Raw genomic sequence first — 20,312 nt, forward strand, 5'->3', positions numbered from 1 at the left:
CAAGACCACCTCAGTACCTAACTGACTTTTTATAGGAAGGCTCCTTCCCATCAACTGGCTGTAAAGCCAGTTCTTCTCCAGAGGGACTGTTATTATAAAGATCACTAAGTCATCAGAAGGAAAAATCCCCCCCGGCTCTTCTAGGTGCTCAGAGATGAGGTCCCGCTCCTGACCGCAGAGGCGAGTGGGTCCCGGTGGAGTCCCTACTCACCGTCTGTGGAGCAGCCGCTGGTTCCGTCGCTGGAGCAGTACCGCATTTCGATTCTCTGCCTCCCCACTTCCAGCAAATTCGGATCCGGCAGGCGGGCTTTGCACGTGTACCGGAACCGCTGCTCGTAGTGGCCGCCGTTGTCGGAGATGTTGACGGGCGTCCAGGGCGTCCATGGCGTGGTCTTCTTCAGCTCAGGGCACGGGTTGGTGTTGCAGGGCTGGTACTCCTGGAAGAGCAAGGAGCGGTGTGTGCTCGTTGTCGGGGTCGCCTGCCTTCACGGAAAGTCAGGCCTCTCTGATACCTCGCAGCCTAACACACCCGCCGGCTACTCCACAAGGTTTAAAACACATTCTTGTTACATGAGGCGTTTAAGAGAATGTGCCATGTTCAAGTCAGATGCAAAAGGAGTCTGCATCAGTTTTCCCGAGGCAACAGTGAAAGCGACACAATAAACGTAATTGTATGTGAACGAGAAGCGTGATCCCATAAAAATCATCTTCGTTCACTTAATGAGTACCCATCAATGATGGTAAATGTAGCTGTCACTTGTGTTTCAGGCCACACTGTGTTCAGTTTGAGGTTAATGAATGTTTTAAGCTCTAGAATCGGAGTCGGAGAGTTACACTGATGGGCACATGGCTGCCACCTTGTGTACCTCTGAGTGGATGAGAGGTCGTCACAAGGTTTCCCTGCTTTACACGTCAGCGCCTTTTGTCAGAGTTTCCCCCAGCCCCTCCCTTCCAGGTGTCTCCCTCCGAAGCACAGGTGGGCAGGTCCTGGGAGCTGAGCTGAGAGATTTGAGGGTCTGGCGGACGGGGCACCGTGTGTGTTGGGGGGATGGAATTTAAGGCTACAATTACGAAGCTCCACCCAAAGTCCTAAAATATTTGGGAAAAATTTTAAACACTGTGTCTCCAGAAACAGGGCGGAATATAAGATCTACCGGGGTAGATCTCGCAGAGAGAGCACCGCGGCATGATCCCACCATCTGACAACGAACAGTGTTTCATTAGGAGAAAAACCCCCGACGCGTGATACACTCAGTGGTGGCGATCCTTTCAAAATAATTTTTATCATGTTAAACACACATGTAAAGCCAGAGTGAGCTATCTCCCTAACCTCTATGATGAAAAAGAGAGCTGTTCCTTCCTTCCCCCATCAACTTTAGTCAAATATTTTGAGATTTAGCCCGTACAGCTAACAACTAGAATTTCCCAGTAGGCATTGTCCTTTAACTGTGCACCATGGGAAAAGAGGATTTAGCTCTTCACGCGCCCCCTCCACTGCCCACTCCACAGCACGGACGCGCCCTCCTACTTCCCATCATTTCCATGCACTTGAACTTTCGGTTAGGTCGAAGGCCAGTGCTTGCACTTCGTGCCAAGGGAAGACCCCCCTACCCCCCCTGAGGGGTGTGCCGAACTGTAACTGATTTCTGTTTCTTGTCCCATCCAACTCAAGGATGCCCTTCTGGGGGGCTGGATGTTTAGTCTCTATGACCTTGTCGATAGTTCACCCTCTTTAGTATTGCATTAGTGAGTTTCCAATAGTAGTTGTGTGTGTCCACACCACTGGCTTTACCTGGAAGTCTATTAAAAGCTTTATTTTGTCACTATTCCAATTATTTTAACTAGTTTTATTTACTCGTAACCCATCTTTTGTGTTTTTGTTGTTTTCACAAGGGACACTACTCAGGAGTCCTTCACGTTTGTGACATCGAAGCCTTTTAACGGAAAGTGGGTGAAGTGATCTCATGGCTTCTCGATTTAACCGCTCCCACTGTCCCTCCCCGGTCTCATGGGGGCCAACTCCACACCAGCACCCGTGGGAAGGCAGGGGTCTGCCCTTGTCTTTGCTTATAGCGTCTTTTGGATGTTGCTCTTAAATGAAAAAATAGCTCCAATGTGTCTATGGCCATGCCACCCTGAACAAGCCCGATCCCATCTGATCTTGGAAGCTAAGCAGGGTCAGGCCTGGTTAGTACTTGGATGGGAGACCACCTAGGAAGACCAGGCATAAAAATACAGTCTTGTTACATGAGGTGTTTAAGAGAATGTGCTGTAGGCATAAAAAAAAAAGGGATTGTAAACTGATAAGGTCCTTGCAATCTGTAAGGTCAACCAAGGGTTACCTTGCCTAAAAAAAAAAAAAAAAAATAGCTCCAATGAATGCCATACATCCAGTCATGTCAGAAACTATGCTTTGGAAGCCATATGACAGGACTGCAATCGGCCTTGCCCGGGCTCTCTGGGCCTACAGTGTGGCAGCACTGTCGTCTCCAGATTGAAATGCCATGTGCCGCTGTCTGCCCTTCACCAGCCTGTGCCAGCCTAGTTGGGCAAGAGTCCAGGGGCTCCTTGCTTAAATGGACTTACAGAATATGCTGTTTATGGACTCCTGCTTTAAAAGTGTAGGTCTTTAAGTATTAATAAGTCCAACATCACTTATAAATTCTTCTATCCCACATTTTAATCACAAATATAGAGGAGAGTCCCAACAATTTTTGCTTTCTCACAATAGAAATTTTATCTTTTCTAAGGAGATGAGATTCTGTTTTTTGAAATATATGAGTCACAAATCTATTTTAAAGCCGGCTCAAGGGCCTCAGGTGGCCACTGTGTGCTGGTGACATGCCCAGCAGGGGCAGGGGCTCACATGTCCCAGAGGTCAGCACAGTTCAAGGATAAAGAAGATCAATCCAGGCTCATTAGACCTAAACCTGCGATAACAAAGTCTGTTCTTTTGTTCGTTATGTCCTCATGGCACAAACTTTAACATGAGACTCAGGACTTTCTCCTTTCAACAGCTGAAAAATGATATGACCAATCTGTTCTATATTAATGACCAAAATTATTAAGTGATTCAAGTCAATGGTGAGTAATTATAGGACTTTACTGAATCTCATATGTTACAATTTATGGATGAACTGTTGCCATAAGTACTCAAACTTGAATGGACCTTCAACAGCATTACGTTTAATGCTAAAGAAAGAAATTATTTTAAAAGCAATTTCAGGGAGCTAATTGCCGCATGGGATTCTTAATAGTCTAATGGGAAATATTAAGTAAGAATGCTTACTGAAATCAATCCCATTTCTGGGTACATATCCAAAGGAATTGAAATCAGGATCTCTTAGAGATATATGAACCCAAATATTCATGGCAGCATTACTCATGTGGATAAGATATGAAAACAAGCTAAGTATCTATGAACAGATGAATAGATAAAGAAGGTGAGCAATACACACATGTATGCGATGCAAAATTCGGCCATGAGAAAGAAGGAAGTCCCGCCATTTGGGACAACTTGGATGGACTTCGAGGGCATTCTGCTAAGTGACATAAGTCAGACAGAGAAAGGCAAATTCTGTATGACATCACTTAAAACTAGAATCTAAAAAAGACCTGAAACAAATATAATATTGTATTCCAATCGCACTTTGTTTGTTTATTTGTCTGTTTTTAAAGACAAACTCAGAAAGACAGAAAGTAGGGTGGTGGGTATGACCTTCCAGTTATAAGACGAATGAGTCTGGGATCTAACATACAGCATGGTGATTACAGCTAATAACACTGTGCCATATACTTAAATGTTGCCAAGAGAGTAGATCTCAAATGTTCCTACCACATAAAAGAATGGGGACCCCTGTTTCACTCTTTATATTTCCTTCGAAAACAAGAAATCAAGACACTGGTGTTAGCATCAAGACAGAAAAATGAAGCAAAGGAATGGAATAAAAAGCTCAGAAAGAGATCTGCATGTATATGGCTTATGCATTTTTGATAAAAGTTCAAAGCCAATATTGTGAAGAAAGTGGTCTTTCAGCAAATGGTGCTGTCATAATTGGATAGCTATATGCAAGGACTTTGATCAATAACTTTGATCAGTAACTTGCTTCCTCAAAGATAATAAACTCAAACAGATCATAGACCAACATCTAATACCACAGACCTTCTAGAAGAACACAGGAGGACATCTCCATGCCTTCAGGTTAAGCAGAGATTTCCTAGACACAGTGCCAAAAGCATCACTCATAAAAGAAAGAAAATAAGTTGAATTAATCGAAATCAAGAACTTCTGCCTTTTGTGAGATATCATTAAGAGAAGAAAAGACAAGCCACACGCTGGGAGGGAAGATTTGCCAATCAGATATCTGATCGAAGAGTCATATCCATTATGGATTTAAAAATTAAAACTGGGTAATTAAAAAAAACTTAATATAAAAATTACCAAGTGTTATGAATAGACGTTTCATCAAAGATATAGAGATGGCGAACAAACGTATGTAACGTTAATGCTCAACATGAGTTTTTAGGAAAAAAAGTAAATTAAAACCACAGGTAAATCGGCACACAGCTATTAGATATCAGTTAAAATAAAACAAAACAGAAGATACCAAAAATCTGACAACACCAACCCTGGTGAGCTTACTCCCTCAGACTCTGCTGGTGGAAATGGAAAGTGGCACAAGCTCTTTGAAAACTATTTGACATTTTCCTAAACACACACACTTATCATATGACAGCCACTTTCCTCCTACGTATTTATCCAAGAGAAAAGAAAGGATATGTCCATACAAACACTTGCACATGAATGTACCTGACAGCTTTATCGTAATAGCCAAAACCTGGAAACGAGCTGCACGTCCATCAGCCGATGAATATCTCAACAAATCATCTTATATTCCAATAACAGAATTCCACTCAGCAACAAAAGAAATAAACTGTTGATACATACAACAACATAGAAGAATCTGAAAATAATTATGCTTCGCGGAAGAAGCCAGGAGTGACACTGTATGACTCCACTCACACAAAACTATTAAAAATGAAAACTGATGTAGGGTCAGCGAGCAGGTCAGTGGCTCCTTGGGACAGGAGAGGACACAGGCGGATGAGGAAGGGCCTACAAGAAGGAACAAGGAAACTTTTGGATTGATGGACGTGTTCATTCTCCTGATTGTGCTGATGGGTTCGTGAATGTATGCACTGGTCAACACTTATCATATTTTATACTTAAACGTGTAGTTTATTAGATGCCAATCATGCCTCAATAGAGCTATTAAAAATTGCACGGACACAGAAAAACAAGTCTTTTTCGAGTAAATGGTGGTTACCTTGCTGATTTAGAAATGATGTTTAAAACAAATGTATTTACACATACCCGCACACATTGAAATTAAAGTTTTGTTTTCATGGCATTCATGTTTGAATATTTGGGACCGAGTATAACTAATCACTTGTAGATAAATGCTTCTTAAACACAAAATGTGCATCAAATCCAGTTTTACTTGTCATCGCATATGCCTGGAAAATGCCATTTCCTAGTGCACAATCAGCCAGTGTATGAACTACACGCTATAGCACGTATACACTTGTATCAACAGCATTCTTTTAGAATCTTACTTCTCTCTAATTAGTCTCTTTAGCTGCAGGACACTTTCACGTTGGTACAGGTCTTTGAACATGAAGGAGTTTCAAGCCCCTTCCATGAGGCTCAGAGAAGGTCGTGAGTCACAGGATGGCTTGGTGGGAAAACTCGGCCCCAAAGTCAGCGTCTTACTCACTCACTGTCCAACCCTCTGCAAATCTTTACACACTTGGAACACATCTTAATCCCTTCAGGCTGCTGTAACAAAATTCCACAGACCGGATGGTATATAAACAACAGAAACTTATTTCCCATACTTCTGGAGGCTGAAAGTCCAAGATCATGGTGCCAGAGAGGGTGAAGAGAGGGTCTTTTTCCAGCCTGCAGACCTCTCCCTGTGTCCTCACATGGCAGAGGGACCGAGGGAGCTCTTTGGGTCCTCCTCCGTAAGGGCACTAATCCCATCCCTGAGGGCTGCATCCTCATGGCCCAATCACTTCTCAATGGTCCACCTAAAACCATCGCCTTGGAGATTAGGTTTTCGACATGTGAACTTTGGGAGGACAGAGACATTCAGCTTAGAGCAGAACACATCCCGACAAATGTCAAACGAGGGGTCAGACAAGATGATCTCAAAGCACACTAAATATATTTTGGGATCCGCGATCTTCGTTTTGATCTTTTCCACTGACTCACATTAAATATTCAGTGCCTGCGCTTGAGTCTGGTTCACAGAAGGTGAAAAGACTTGATATTCAAAATGTTGCATGACAGTCTACGCTAGCTGCTCTGAAGACAGGCTGATGATTTAGAGATTTTTAAGAATATCCCTAATTTCTTTCCATTGCGACTGGTCATAAAGACTCAAGGGAATGAAATAGAAACATTTTTAAAAATGTAAGCAGTATTGTCATGAAAAGTGACAATCCTGAGGAGGAATGCTCGCCTTCTCTACGCTCTAACTGCTTCATTTCGGCGGGTTTCTTCGGAGCAGCCCCAGCTTCGTCTCTGCCCCTCTCATGACGCTTAACTGTGCCACTTGTTCGCACAGGTGTCTCCCCAGCCTGTGAGCTTCCGGAGGACAAAGTCTGGGGTTGATGCCCGTTACTGGCACCCTTGCCAGCTCCCAAGTGGGAGTGGAGTGAGCTGAACGTCTCAGGGGCTTTCGAATGGGGGCATTCACGTTCAGCCTGCATGCTTGTAAGTGCAGACAAGCAAGTGAATATTTTCACGCTAAGATGTGTGTCTGTGTGTGTGTGCATACATACGACACGAGGCCGGCTGTCATCCTTGCACGTTATTTTGGGCATTCCTTTGGATAACACCAGAGGAAGCCCAAAAGAATAAGAAAATCAGTGTGGTCACTGAAAATATTTATGAGAGAGGCTGTGACTTGTGGGCGCTCTATAAACTTACATCTCAAATGAGACGATCCATTGATTTATTTTAGTCTCTCACTATAATGCCTTTTAATTCTTAGTCTCTGAGAGTAAACACCAGGAATTCAAACATTTATTTTTCTTCTGGCAAATGCTCTGCAATGAGGAGAGAAAGCATTTTCAATTGGAAGTGAAAATCTATCATGGGGAGACTGTTTCCTTCCCAAGTGGACAATAGAAATGGGTGACACTGAGCAAAGGAGTCCATTGTTCACTTCCGTTCCTCCGTTTTTTTAATGGGAAAATGTTTATTGGTAATACACTTGCTTCAGAAAAATGCAATAATTTGTACATATTTTAAGAGTTCTTATGAGGAATTTTGGAAGAACCAGAGTAAATGACGCAAACCAAACTGAGGTTGTTTTATTTCAGATTAAAGCTTTGGCAGGACAACTCTAGGGCACTACTTTTAAAGTAATATATGGGAGTAGTTGCCCTAGATTCTTATAAGCAGTGGTCCCCAACCTTTGTGGCACCAGGGACAGCTGCTCCTGTGAGAATCTAATGTCTGATGATCTGAGGTGGAGCTGAGGCGGTGATGCTGGCGCTGGGGAGCAGCTGCAAATACAAAATGTAGCTTTGCTTGCCCACCGCTCACCTCCTGTTGTGCGGCCTGGTTCCTAACAGGCCACAGACCAGTACTGGTCTGCGGCCCGGGGGTTGAGGACTCTTGATTATAAGTACAAAAGAAGCAGCGAATAGTTATCTGCTTTCTTAGTAGAAAATGATGTTGGCTCTGTGTGTGTGTGTGTGTGTGTGTGTGTGTATATATATGTATGTATTTTAAATGTTTGAAATGTGTGTGTGTGTGTGTGTGTGTGTGTGTATTTACCATTATTTACAACTGTAAGAAAAATAAGATTTAAGAAAAGAAGTAAAAACTAGTCCCTATAATTATAGCATTTGCATGTTATGGTTATAGTCACAAAGACATATTTGTGTGGGCTCGAGTGGCTTAATTTCTTGGCAGGAAAATGTAAAATCAAATTAGAAAAATAGAGTGGTTGTGGACAATCCAGTAATAAAGACACATACTATAACGGCCTCAGCAAACCCTAACTGAAAAAAATAAATATATTTCATTAAAAGCAATTAATTAGCACTACAGGCGACTGTTAGTGAATATTTTACAAATACCTGGTTACTAGTCTGTTTGAGAAATAAACATTTAATTTACGTATAAATTAATTTCTAAAGCAATTTAAGTTGTGAGCTTTTGAAAGTATAGTAAGAATAAAGGCGAGTCAGATGGCGTTTATAAACAGATGCAACTTGTTTTCACCTGCGCATTGATTGCAAAAAATTTAAACGCCATTTTCCTCTTAGGTCATTTGGATGCTTTTTTTTTTTTTTTCATTCTGCTTCGTGTAGCTAAAGGAACTCAGGACAATAAAAGAGTAGCATCTTCTATTTGCTATTTAATTGATAAAATTTCTGAAGATATCGTACAGAGATCCAGACCACTCAGCTTTCCTCTGTATTTCATCGGGCATACGGGGCTGGGCATCTCTGGGTCCCATGGGTTACTAGTCTTACTCTGAGTCTTGGGAGCGGCTGGTCTATTTTCCACCCATTAACCACAGCCTAATTCTTTGATAATGGCACAGCTGTGATTTGAAGGGTGTGGTGACAGTACGCACCCACGCACAGACTGTGGCAGGCAGAATTCTAAGATGCCCCCCGAGATTTCTGGAACCTGTGTAATCTGCTCCCCAAGGGTGTGGGTGGGCCCTGGGAAAATGATGGATAGTGGTTCTCTTGATTAGGCTCTGTAATCTCAGACTTCCTACTAATGGACTAGAGATTCTCCGGCTGGCTTGGAAGAAGTTAGCATCCATCTGGTGAGGGGGCTACATGGGTAGGACCGGAGGGGCACCACCAGGGGCTCACGATGTCCTCCAGCCAAAAGCCAGCAAGAAAACAGAGACCTCAGCCTTCAAACTGCAGACAATCAGAGAATTCGAAAGAGGACCCCAAGCTCCACAAACCTTTGCAGCTCTGGACAACACCCGGATTTCAACCTATGAGATACTGAGCAGGACAACTAGCACCTTGGGCCTGGCCTTCTGACCCATGGAACCGTGAGATCATAATCTAGAAGTGTTGTTTCAAGCCACTAAATTTATGCTAAATTGTCACACAGCACTAGAATATTAATACATATCTATGTAAATATATATTTATTTGTCTGCACTATTCTGTGACCCTGCTTTTCTCTAATACTCCAAGGACTCATTTTAATAGATGATTCAAATAAAGTTGAATTTTCTTTTTTCCTGTCTCCTTTGCCTTTTAATCTGATCTCCCAGTGGTGAGGAATTTTTTCCCACAGGAAACTAATTATCGTCCTGCTATGATAGTTCTCCAATTCTTTCTTAGGAGAACCTTTTGGTTAAATTTTTTTTTAAACGACCGTTACTTGCTATTAATAACACATAGAATATTTGAGGTGTTGACGAGAGTCCACAGGTTACCTATCAAGTCGAGGTTAGTGGTTATGATTCATGTTTTATTCAAGGTGCCTGGTACCATGCAGAATTAAATTTTTTTTTGAATTCAGCTTTACAGGATAGTGACGACATATACATGTGCTGACCATTAATTTGAATTTCAACTTCACCAATTCCATGAAAACTGTAAATTTTAGTCCACTATGTGTAGGTGACGTATGCTGGGTAAATGCCTTTTGCCTTCGGGGCACAGACGGAGTTTCAATGATGCTCTATTCATTCCATAAAAGAACTTTTTCTGCACGTGCTTCTGTGGGAAGAGCCGGGGTGCCACAGGGAAAAGCAGCTGTTGTCGGGAAAGTCAAGGGGGCCCTGGGCTCAACAAAGCTGAACGAACTTCTTCAAACCACGAGTGATGCCAACTGATGTCAGGGCCCCTCATGGGACCAGAACTGAGCAACTGAATGGATTGCACCCTCGGACACGCTGTTGGAAGGATGCTGCCTGGAGTCAAACACGTTCCCAAAAGGTGAGAGCCATTTTGTTGCTGTAAGACTGAGTTTACAACGGACCTCGCCGATTCAAAACTGACGAGAGTGTGTTCCCACAGTTTCGAGGTTGTGTGGAAGATCCCCACTTCTGGCAAACTTAACAAGGACTTGAAAGATTGAGGATAGAGTCTTATGTTCATGAAATCCTTAGCCCCTTGGACTCTGTGTTCTAATGGGAAGCCATCTGAAACATCCCCCTCCTTCACGGCTGTTGGTGGGTGGCTTTTCAGTGAGTGGATGATGCTCTGGAAGCTGGCACTTCATCAAGCAACTTCTCCTGTGAGTTCATTCGTAAGTGGGCCAGTCAGTTCTTACTGTGAAACTTTCTGCTTACGTTCAAGTTTGTGACCCTGTGTGATAACCAGGAGAGCCCTCCAGGTCTGTCCAGGGGGTCTACTCCCTTAGTTTCCTTAACCTAGTGCCTCAGCTTTCCCATCTGTAAAATGGGCACGTAAAGAAACACAGCATGATGGTTCTGGAGTGTTAAACCAGATCACGCATGCGTAGTGATCAGCAGATCGCTTGGTACATGGGGCACTGTTAGTCTGCACAGAGGCTTGAGAACAAAGGTGTGGTACAGACCATGACAATATGAGGACTTGCCCCAAACTGATCACCGGCGAGCGATCTTAAGAAATAATTCTCTCTCCAAAAAAATCCAGATGGCCATAATAACCCAGAATTATCCTAGCAGGGTTAGACACAGGGGAATGGATTTATCTAAGTGGTTAACAAAAAGTTTCGATTTAACTTGCATCCAAGTTTCCATGCATATCATTTTACTCCCTGTAATGTGATCATCCAGTGGAAAATTATCATCTGAATTTGCTCTTATCTGAGTTTACATGAAGCTAACATTTTATCAGTTTATAATTAGTTAAGATTTCATGCCCCAAGAGATAATAATAAGAACATTTATTTAATCTAAAATCCCTACATTATGAATGATGTATTTGAAACATCCAAGGTCAAAGTCTCTCTGTCATTTAATTTCACCAGCAGGAAAATATTTAGAACTCTTGGGTGATTTTTTTTGGCTAAGCTGGGATCCCATCATTTAATGGATCTGGAAAATGAAAGCAGGTATATTTTATCAACATCTTTCCCTGTAATTTAAATCACAAGGAAGTGCATTTTTTTTCTTCTTTTGGCAAAATTACTATGGGAAATTATGTTCCTCTTAATAAAAGTTCTTTAAACAACTTTATATTTATAATTTGGATTGTTTAATTAGAGTCTTATCATCTCATGAATGTTTCTTGCCAGAACGTCTGTGTAATGATCTAAATATCTTAATTTAAACATTTATATTTTTGAAATTAAAGTCAAAGTAATATTGCTTAAATGGCATTTTCAATTAACAACAGTCATGAAAACAGAGGTATCATGTTATCCATCCATCCGTCCATCCATCCATCCATCCATCCACCCACCACTCATCCATTTATCTTTCAATAATCACTGTTGGAGTATCTATAACAAGTGCAAGATACTAAGTTATATCTTCAGGGGCTACCAATGATGAAAATAAACACATGAAGGGATAAGGAGGCATGTGAAAGTGCACACCCCCCACATCCACTACGTTTTACGGAAGCGAAGATGCAGGAAGCGCTTGAAGTTAAATAACAGGGGCCTCAGTAATCAACACTGTTGATCCCACGAACCAGCCAGCCTGCCATTCTGTGCCTGACTGACCAGTTTCACACCACTGTCCTCCTCCATCACGGCACCAGGGTTGGGACACACTCAGCAGTCTCACTGCCTGAGCAACCAATTCTGGACAATTTACTCATGCCCTGACAGCAGAATGGGATTGCTAACAGAAAACAAAACAAAAGCCTGAGCCCAAGCCTTAGCCGCCATAAGAAAAGCTTCAAGCCTTGATGACAGAAAATAAAAGACCCACTGGTGAAAATATAAGTTGTCAAAAAGTTGAGTATTTATCCTTATTCTTTCTCTTAATAAAATCGAAAGCGTTTGTGCCCCAGTTTCACCAATGTCCAAAGCGTCTGCACGGGGTCCTTGCCGTGATCCTACGGAGAGGAGTAAGGCATGAGGGCGATCTGCCTGGGACGTGTGGTCACAGTGACGGCCAAGGTTAGTTTCAAGGCCCGAGTCCTGGGTGGGGCTCCCTGTCTGCCATCATCATTGTACTGGCTGGCCTCCCAAAGCTGGGAGAGACACTAACCAGGAGCTCCCCAACCTCCCAACAGAAGAGATCCCTCCCCACCCTGAGAATACAGGCTTCGCCCTTTCCTGGTAGGCTCTCCATCTCAATGCAGTAATAGAAAGACATAATGGCTGTCATTCGAACCTTCCCGAATAAACCATCCCGAAAGCGGATATTGTGTCTAAATGAAGTGAAAACATCATAACAGTAATTTGTCTATGAAGCACTATTGATGGGTTCATTTCTAAGATTTAGAAACTTCTCCCTTGGAACTTAATTTTAGGGCTTATAACTGTCTTGCTGCTATAATTAAATTCACTTATTACTGAAAATACCACTGACACATCAGAACGTTTCTTTCTCCACAGTCTAAAAGTATTTCTTGCATCTGACTGGTTTTTTTTTTAACCTAAGGTTCAGACCAGAACTCCGTTACTTTCTATGCCCTCACTTCTCATGGTCCTTTCCCCGCTTCCAGCCATGTGCTGCTCTGGAACAGAGATGATGAAGCTTATTAGAGCGAGCATCAAAGAGAATAGTCAGACGTCATAAATCCATCGACGTTTTGGCACAAGGGGGGACAGCAAAACCCCTGTCCCTCACTTGCTTCCTGACCCTGTCTGCCAGCATTAAGGTGGCTGCTTTCCCATAAATGAGGTCTACGGTGTTATTAAACTATTCATGATGTTGAACTCGAACTTACAAGTTAAGCTTAAGCATTTCTAGACTTTAATATACTTAACATGTGGCAGTAAGATTATTTATCTAGAAGTTTCCTACAAAAAATTGTCCAAAACAATGTTCAAAGACTGATCTACATATATTACGAGTTTTTATCTACTTCACTACAGTTAGAAAATCATTCTGCTATGAATTCCTAGAATAAAAAAATGGTGATTAAATAATGAAGTGAGTAAACTTCTTCCAAATTCATATTTTTAGTCACAAGTACGTGATATTATCCTGATGGGTGTTGGGTGTAGTTTTTAGCTGTACAAATTTTCTTTCTCCTTTATCGTCACTATATAAATGTATTTTTATATATGAAAATATAAAAACATGATGGTCACTTATTTAGAAATTCATACATTAAGATTATGTAAACCAACAAATGCAGCTACAAATCTCTTGTTCTAGAAAGTTCTTTCTTTAATAAGATAGGGTGTTTCTTATTCACAGCCACCTTTCAGGCCTATAAAAAATGCTCTAGCTGAAATATTTAGAAATCTGTACTATGTGACTTTAAAATTCATTTTTCCTCTTCTAGGAAACATTGCAAGATTTATTTAAAAGAATGGACTGCTTTCTGCTTGAATTTCTATTCATTTAGTCAAAAAAAAAATTCCATAAGGTGGCCGAATAAAAATGCCCGACCTTTTAAAATATGACTAAATTATCTCTAAATTGCTTTATTTTCCTACAAATATTAGTGTATAAAATTAAATGATAAGTGATATGTTAAGGTGACTGTTGACATCTAAGTTTCTCTTATAGTGTAATGTTTTTCTTCTTTTAGACTGTTCCTCGATATTACAAGCTTTTCTGGCCTTATTACACCATAAAATGTTCTGATCCGCATTCACACAGAACATCGCAGTCAGGTCAGGCGAGCGATTCGTTGGGTTTGTTCGAACAGGGTTTAAATGGGCAGAGAGCGACAATGGCAGCCGGAAGCCTAAATATATACTTATTATATATGATACATAATTACATAATATACATATAGTTCCACAAAATTATAATCAAAATGGTACTCGAGGAGGTTCTAGTGTAAGAGATTTTGAATTGTGGGTCGTGGCGCCCGTTTAGAAAAACACTGGGCAAATTAGTGTTTCTAAGTGTATTTCTGTGGCTGGTGCTACCTGCAGAGTAAACTGAAAATACTCAGCTTTCCAGATACTCAGGAAATCAGATCAACGACTTTGTCTCAATCCCTCTCATCTCACGGCTAGACCCCTTCCACCCCATGGCCAGACCCCGCCCACCCCAGGGTGATCATGGTTAGGCCCCGCCCACCTCATGGCTTCCCCCCTCCTATCTCATGGTTAGGCCCCGCCCACCACATGGCTTCCCCCCTCCTATCTCATGGTTAGGCCCCGCCCACCCCATGGCCTGCACCTGGGCCACTCACTGGGCACTGTCTCGAAGACCCACGAACATATGCTGTGGCTTTAGGCCTCTATGCCTTTGCTGCTGCTGCCTTTCCTGTAATGTGCTACACTCCTAAATTTACCTGGAAATCCTACTCTGTCCTTTATGCTACTCCTGTACCCTGAAAAGTAACACACGAAGGATGCAGCACCTCGGTGACCTGTCTCCCTGATGGACCCGGAGATCTGTGAAGACATTGGCTCCTCCTCCTCCTTTTTCTATTTCCGGCAGGCACCGGACGCTCGCTAGTCATCACACAGCAGGCACTGAGGCAGCATCAGACACCCCCACACACCTCGTCAAACATGGACCTAATGGGGTGCCCAAGTCAGAAAACAAGCTGCTGTCTCTTGTGTGGTTTTTGATCCCTTTTCCTCAATGGTGTTCAAAATCTTTATAAATACTAAATAATTGTTTGATCAGTAAATGTTAAACAGAAAGATCAGGTGGCTAAGGTCCAAGTGGGGTATGGTCCCAACCAGTTGAGCACCCCCCACCCCGAAGTACCCCCAGCAGGGTCTTGGCAAGGCGTCATCCACCCAACATAGCAGTAAGCAAATGTCACTCTGTGTCTAATGACCAGTCATGAACTAATAGTCTGTGACCTCTGAGACACAGGCGAGCTGGCGGGAATCCTTGGGATAAGTTATTCCCAGCCTTGACCTCACAACTCATGTCTTTCCCTTGTTGTGTTGAATTGGCTGTGATCTCGGGCACAGCACGGACTATCCGTGGTGCTGGGGGACAAGCTTCCAACCTCTCACCACTAAGCATGACAACGGCTGCCAGAAGGCTTTAATAGGCGTCTTTCATAAGGTTAAAGATGCTCCTGTCCACTCTGTTGACGTTTTAAAAACTATTATGAATGAGTATTGAGTTTTTACAAAACCTTTAATCTGTATCTGCTGAAATGACTATAACATTCTTTCTCTTAAGCCTGTTAGTATAAAATGTATTATTTACATGGCTCTCCACTTGATCATCATAAATGTCGTGTTAATAGGAACATATGAATATAAGCGAAATGTAAATAGTCACGTAGGATTTATGTTTGGACTTAAAGCCTGATGAATTAACGCTGCATGAGGCACATAAAGATCCTGGCAGCAGGTGCGTGTGAAGGCTGCGATTCAGCCTTGGCATGGGGCTGCCCGTTCCTAGAGGAAGGGGCATCGTTCTTTGCATAAAAACACGCTGGCTGCCTGCCAAGGACCCAGCCTGTGGCACTGTGACCCTTAGCAGGGGGCATTGGTGCAGGTTCACACAGAGGCACCTTCTGAGTCAGTTCTCCTGGATCTCACCCATTTCTAATCCTCGTGGCTGACACAACTCACTAAGCAACTCAACCACTGGACACGTAAGCTTGGGAGAACTTGCTACAGAAATCCTTGCTTTAAATCAAATGTCCCCCTCCGTCTACTGCTCGGGGTCCCTGCCGTTCTCTCTAGGAGCCAGCACTAACTAGTTCTAACTTCTGATGCCTGTCTCCTATGCTGAGAGGCGGCCATGAGATAAGGCACCCAAATGTTTAATTGAGGGAGAGGGATACAAATAAAACTCAAAATGCTGAACAGCTGACCCTCCTCTGCATGTGTTCTTGCAAATATGATGATGACTAGGGACTTCGGAGAGAACATTTGATCCCTTAATTTGAATGTTGCTAATGCATTTCACATAATTCACTGAGCGGCTACTTTGTGCCAGGCACTGAGAAGGTGCTGAGGACGCGGTGGTGAGCCACGCAGACAGGACACCCGCGCCTGGGATTCTGGAATCCCATGATGCTCTTGGCAAAGTGTCCTCATGTCGCTGGGGTGCCTCCCCTCCCTAGTGGAAAAGCATCACCCAGCTTTCTCTAACTCCGGGCTCACCAATAATTTCAATCCGACAGTTAGGAGGACATGATGTACGATTTAAAGCCACTCCAAACAATGCCCTGTCCTCCATGAGTGAAATGTCTACAAAGTACCAAGACTGTAAAACTTCCTTTCATAATACTGGTCCTACTGTAAATATGTACGTGGAATGCTTACGTTTTTTAACTTGAGTGCTTGTGCTGGAAGTTAATTTAGATTCCTTTTTAAACAACGAGGCAAAAGTTTATAGTAAACTTATAGTAAACCCTTGGCACCTACTCAGAGGACTCCCCTGCACAAATATCAGCATAAAAGCAACGAAAAGGAAAAGGTGCAAACCTTGCTAAGGAAGCAAGGGGCAATGTCTACTGGGCAAAAGTTATAACTTCCGCTAATTACATTTTTTTTTTTTTTTTTGCAAAGATTCAAGTAAAAGGTAGAAGTCAAATACCGGAATTTTAAAAGTTAACAATTTGTATCAGGATGGAACAGGGTTTCACGTGGCCAGGCTCCTCTCATTATGCCGTGACTCGTGAGGCACAGCTAAGGACACTATGATCTGTGAGTGCCAAGCACGGCAAACAAGACAGCGAGAGAGCTTGAGAGGCCCTGAGAAGGTCACACGAGCTGTGCGTGCCTAGGACAAAGCCTGCCAAATCCCTTCGTGAAGGCACGCATGGGGAGTCAGGACTCCCTAACAGCTCCGGGAACTGTGGTTTACAAAATAGAATATCGGTCCCAATGGTCGGTATATTTACATTTCCAGGTTAATGGATGAGCCAGCTAAATGACCCTTGGTGTCAACGAGCTTCCCAGGGCATGGGAAAACGACAGTACTGGAGGTCCGCAGGCAAATCCTTCTGAGGCAGAGTAAACAATGAGGGTTCCTTGGTGTACCCGGGGGGCACCCTCACAGCCCTCAGGGCCAGAGGCAAGCCACCCTCACACGCACCAGGGGGACACCGGATCCCCAGACAATTCCAGTCTCAGCATCTCTTTTGTTTAAGCCAAGTGATGGGAACACAATTTACGTCCCGAGTCCCACTACCCACTGGTTTCCTAGGTCCCAGTAACCCCCCAAACACCCAAACGACTTCTGCTAAAGAGATGACATGGACTTCTCTAGAGAAACCTGCCCCATGCGCAGGGGACTTACAGGGACAAGCTGGCCCCCACCACCCTCTGGACACCTGAGGCTTGTACTCAACATGGCGCTTTCGACCTGGAGTTGATGCTATTTGGTTATTAGCGGATTTTCTCCTCCCAGGCCGGGAGCTCCCCTGCAGTTGGGGACAGAATTGGATTCGGGCGCCGTCCAGCCCAGCTTTTGAGCTGTGCTTCACACTCACACCTGCTTAAGATTTGTTCGTGGAGGGAACTGAGCTGGATGGGGTGCAGGCTAGCGTGCGTGGGGTGCACCAACGGAAATGAGGCAGCCTCTGATTGACGCGGACGGTGGTCAGGCCCTTTGAATTCTAATTTACGATAGGGAGCTCAAAAATTGGAATTCATGCCACTTTAAAATATTAAATTCAGAGTGTGATATACGGATGATGTAGTATTGAATTATATACTTGAAACCTATAAGGGAGCTCAAAAATGGGAATTCGTGCCACTTTAAAATATTAAATTCACAGTGTGATATACGGATGACGTAGTATTGAATTATACACTTGAAACCTATATAATTTTATTAACCAATGTCACCCCAATAAATTTAATAAAAAATGAAAAAATAAAAAAATAAATATGTTCAGAGACTTGCATAGGGCCATGAAAAAAATAAATAAATGAGATAATATGTATTACCGTACATGTCAATAAATTTTCAATAAATGTTAAAAATATTAAATTCAGATTTTCTTTTCTAATTAAGTGCTCCGCTTTAGTTATACGTACTCAAGTCTCGCTTATGGGGGCCTGAGAAGGTCTTGGAAGGTCACTGCCAAGTATAATCTAATATCGAAAGCAATTTTAATGAACTTCATGCACTGTGACTAGAGGCAACCTGGTTTCCGGTGCTAAATTTAATTTGTTTGGAGCAGCCAATTAGAAAGAATTTGAAATAATTTAAGAACGTGAACAAGAAATGCAATAAGCAAATATCTGGGAAGAAGAATTAAATGCGAAGTAAAGACAGCGCCACTGGGTGTGAAGAATCTCCGTGAAGGGAGACCAGCCGGGAACTACGTTCCATGATAACAGACTCTAGGACAGAGCCTAGTAGCAGACGAGAACAACATAATCACGAGAACAACCACTTCGTTTCAGAAGATGCTGGCAATATTTTCTCAAACTATTATCATCTTTAAAAAGATTAACAAGTATATTTAATAATTAGGTTCATTCACTACCTATCCTACACACTGCCCTGCGCTCAGGACACACTCGAGAACGAGAATAACTTCAAAATCTTAAAATATCTTCTTTTTTGGTATCGATGTTTAAAAACAAATTAATTCAGCTCAGAGTAGTGTGAGGAAACTTTCTGCTTTGAAATAGCACTAAACCCGAGTTCATATAACACATATAACAAGACTGACCTGAAATTTAAGTTTTTTAAATTTGGGAACACAATCTAGAGTTGATATGATGACTGGAAGAAAGTGGGACTCTTCACACACACGCACACACACACACTCACCCCCACACACTCACACCCCTACACACTCACATCCCTACACACTCACACCCCTACACACTCACACCCACCCACACACACTCACCCCCCCCCACAGACACACACACTCACATCCACACACACACACACACACTCACACTCACACAGCTTCACACGGGCATATTTACAATTTGATAGCTTCTATTAGACACTAAAACCCTGACTTTTTTTCACTGAAAGGGAAAAATAATTGAAAAGACGATGCAGCTTACACGTTTGAAATCATGGACAGACTTGCACCGTGTAAACGTTAACCCAAGAAAATTCGTGTGTCTCCAATTATGTAACTGCAACAGCAAGTTAATGAGAGCTGGACGCTTGTGCAGCCACAGCCTGGTGCTTAAGACCTTTTAGAAGTGGCACGACTTCCCTCCCAAATCTGCGCCTTGTCACATTTCGTTAACGCCGTCTCAAGTCACACAGGACTGTCTCGAGTACACCCCACGTCCTGCGATCCACACCCTGCAGGCCTGTTCCTTTCACAGAGGAGGTGCCACTGCCACCTGAACTTGGCCACGTCTCGGCCACACCTTGCAGGCCCCTGACCCATCCAGCCAGAGTTAACCTCTCCCCGCTGTGGATACACCGTGTTCTCCTAACTGCTCCATCGGCATTCTAACCTTCTTCCTTATATTCTAGACGTTTGACTTAGATATTTTTTTCCCACGCCAGACAGACAGCTCCCGTGGTTAGGGGTTTCACTGCGTGCTTCTGTCCACCGTCCATGGCGCCTAGTGCAGCTCCGAACGTGCAGAAGGTGGTCAACATTTTCCGTTGACTAGAGGCACAGATGGAAAGCTCTGAAAATTCTACAAAGACTAGGACAGCAGGCGTGAATCCGTAACTGAAGTCGCTGAGAATGTTCTTGCCTCTCTTATGCAAAACTATTTAGAAATGAACAGCGTCACAGGAGATCACATGGAGCATTAGAGAAATGAATCCTCAAAGAAGACTCGTGAAACAGACACTGCCCATCTCCTCCCCTTCACTCTCAGAGGCCAGACTCACTGCTAAAAGCTATTAGCAATTGCAGGATAAGAGAAAGAAATCAATTTCGTAAGCATCGTAATGAAAACCGCGTGGAGAACCACTGAGCCCCCTTGGAGGTCTGGATTCCATCCGCTTGCCCCTCTATTCCGTGTCTCTCTCTCTCTCTCTGTCTCTCTCTCTCTCTCGGCCATGGTTCACGCGTTTCTGGTTGCAGAGAAGGGGCCTGCATCACTTTATAAGGCAGATGCCACAGACCCCTTTCATGGCATTTCTCTCTCCCACGCGATGACACGAGTTCCTTGGAAGACTGCTCTCTCATAGTCTCTAACCGGGCAGTTTCATGGGACGAAGACAGATAGGAACAGATGTGGAAAACGGTTCACGTCACGGCAGATGCAAGATGCCAGCGATGAGTGTGTAGGATGTTACTTTCTCACGCAG

The 20,312-nt window shown here is 43.1% G+C and overlaps 1 protein-coding gene and 1 pseudogene across 1 annotated transcript in view; one reads left to right on the forward strand and one right to left on the reverse strand.

The window, feature by feature from the left end:
• The window catches only part of SEMA5A (semaphorin 5A), a 411,791-nt gene that overhangs the window by 16,532 nt on the left and 374,947 nt on the right, over positions 1 to 20,312 (reverse strand). Inside the window, 1 exon segment of the mRNA XM_006915860.3 lies at positions 212 to 437. Coding sequence (XP_006915922.1) covers positions 212 to 437 — 226 coding nt within the window.
• Positions 2,121 to 2,236, forward strand: LOC112483015 (annotated as a pseudogene).

Source organism: Pteropus alecto, unplaced genomic scaffold, assembly GCF_000325575.1.
Source record: "Pteropus alecto unplaced genomic scaffold, ASM32557v1 scaffold66, whole genome shotgun sequence".
Taxonomy (NCBI): Eukaryota; Metazoa; Chordata; class Mammalia; order Chiroptera; family Pteropodidae; genus Pteropus; species Pteropus alecto.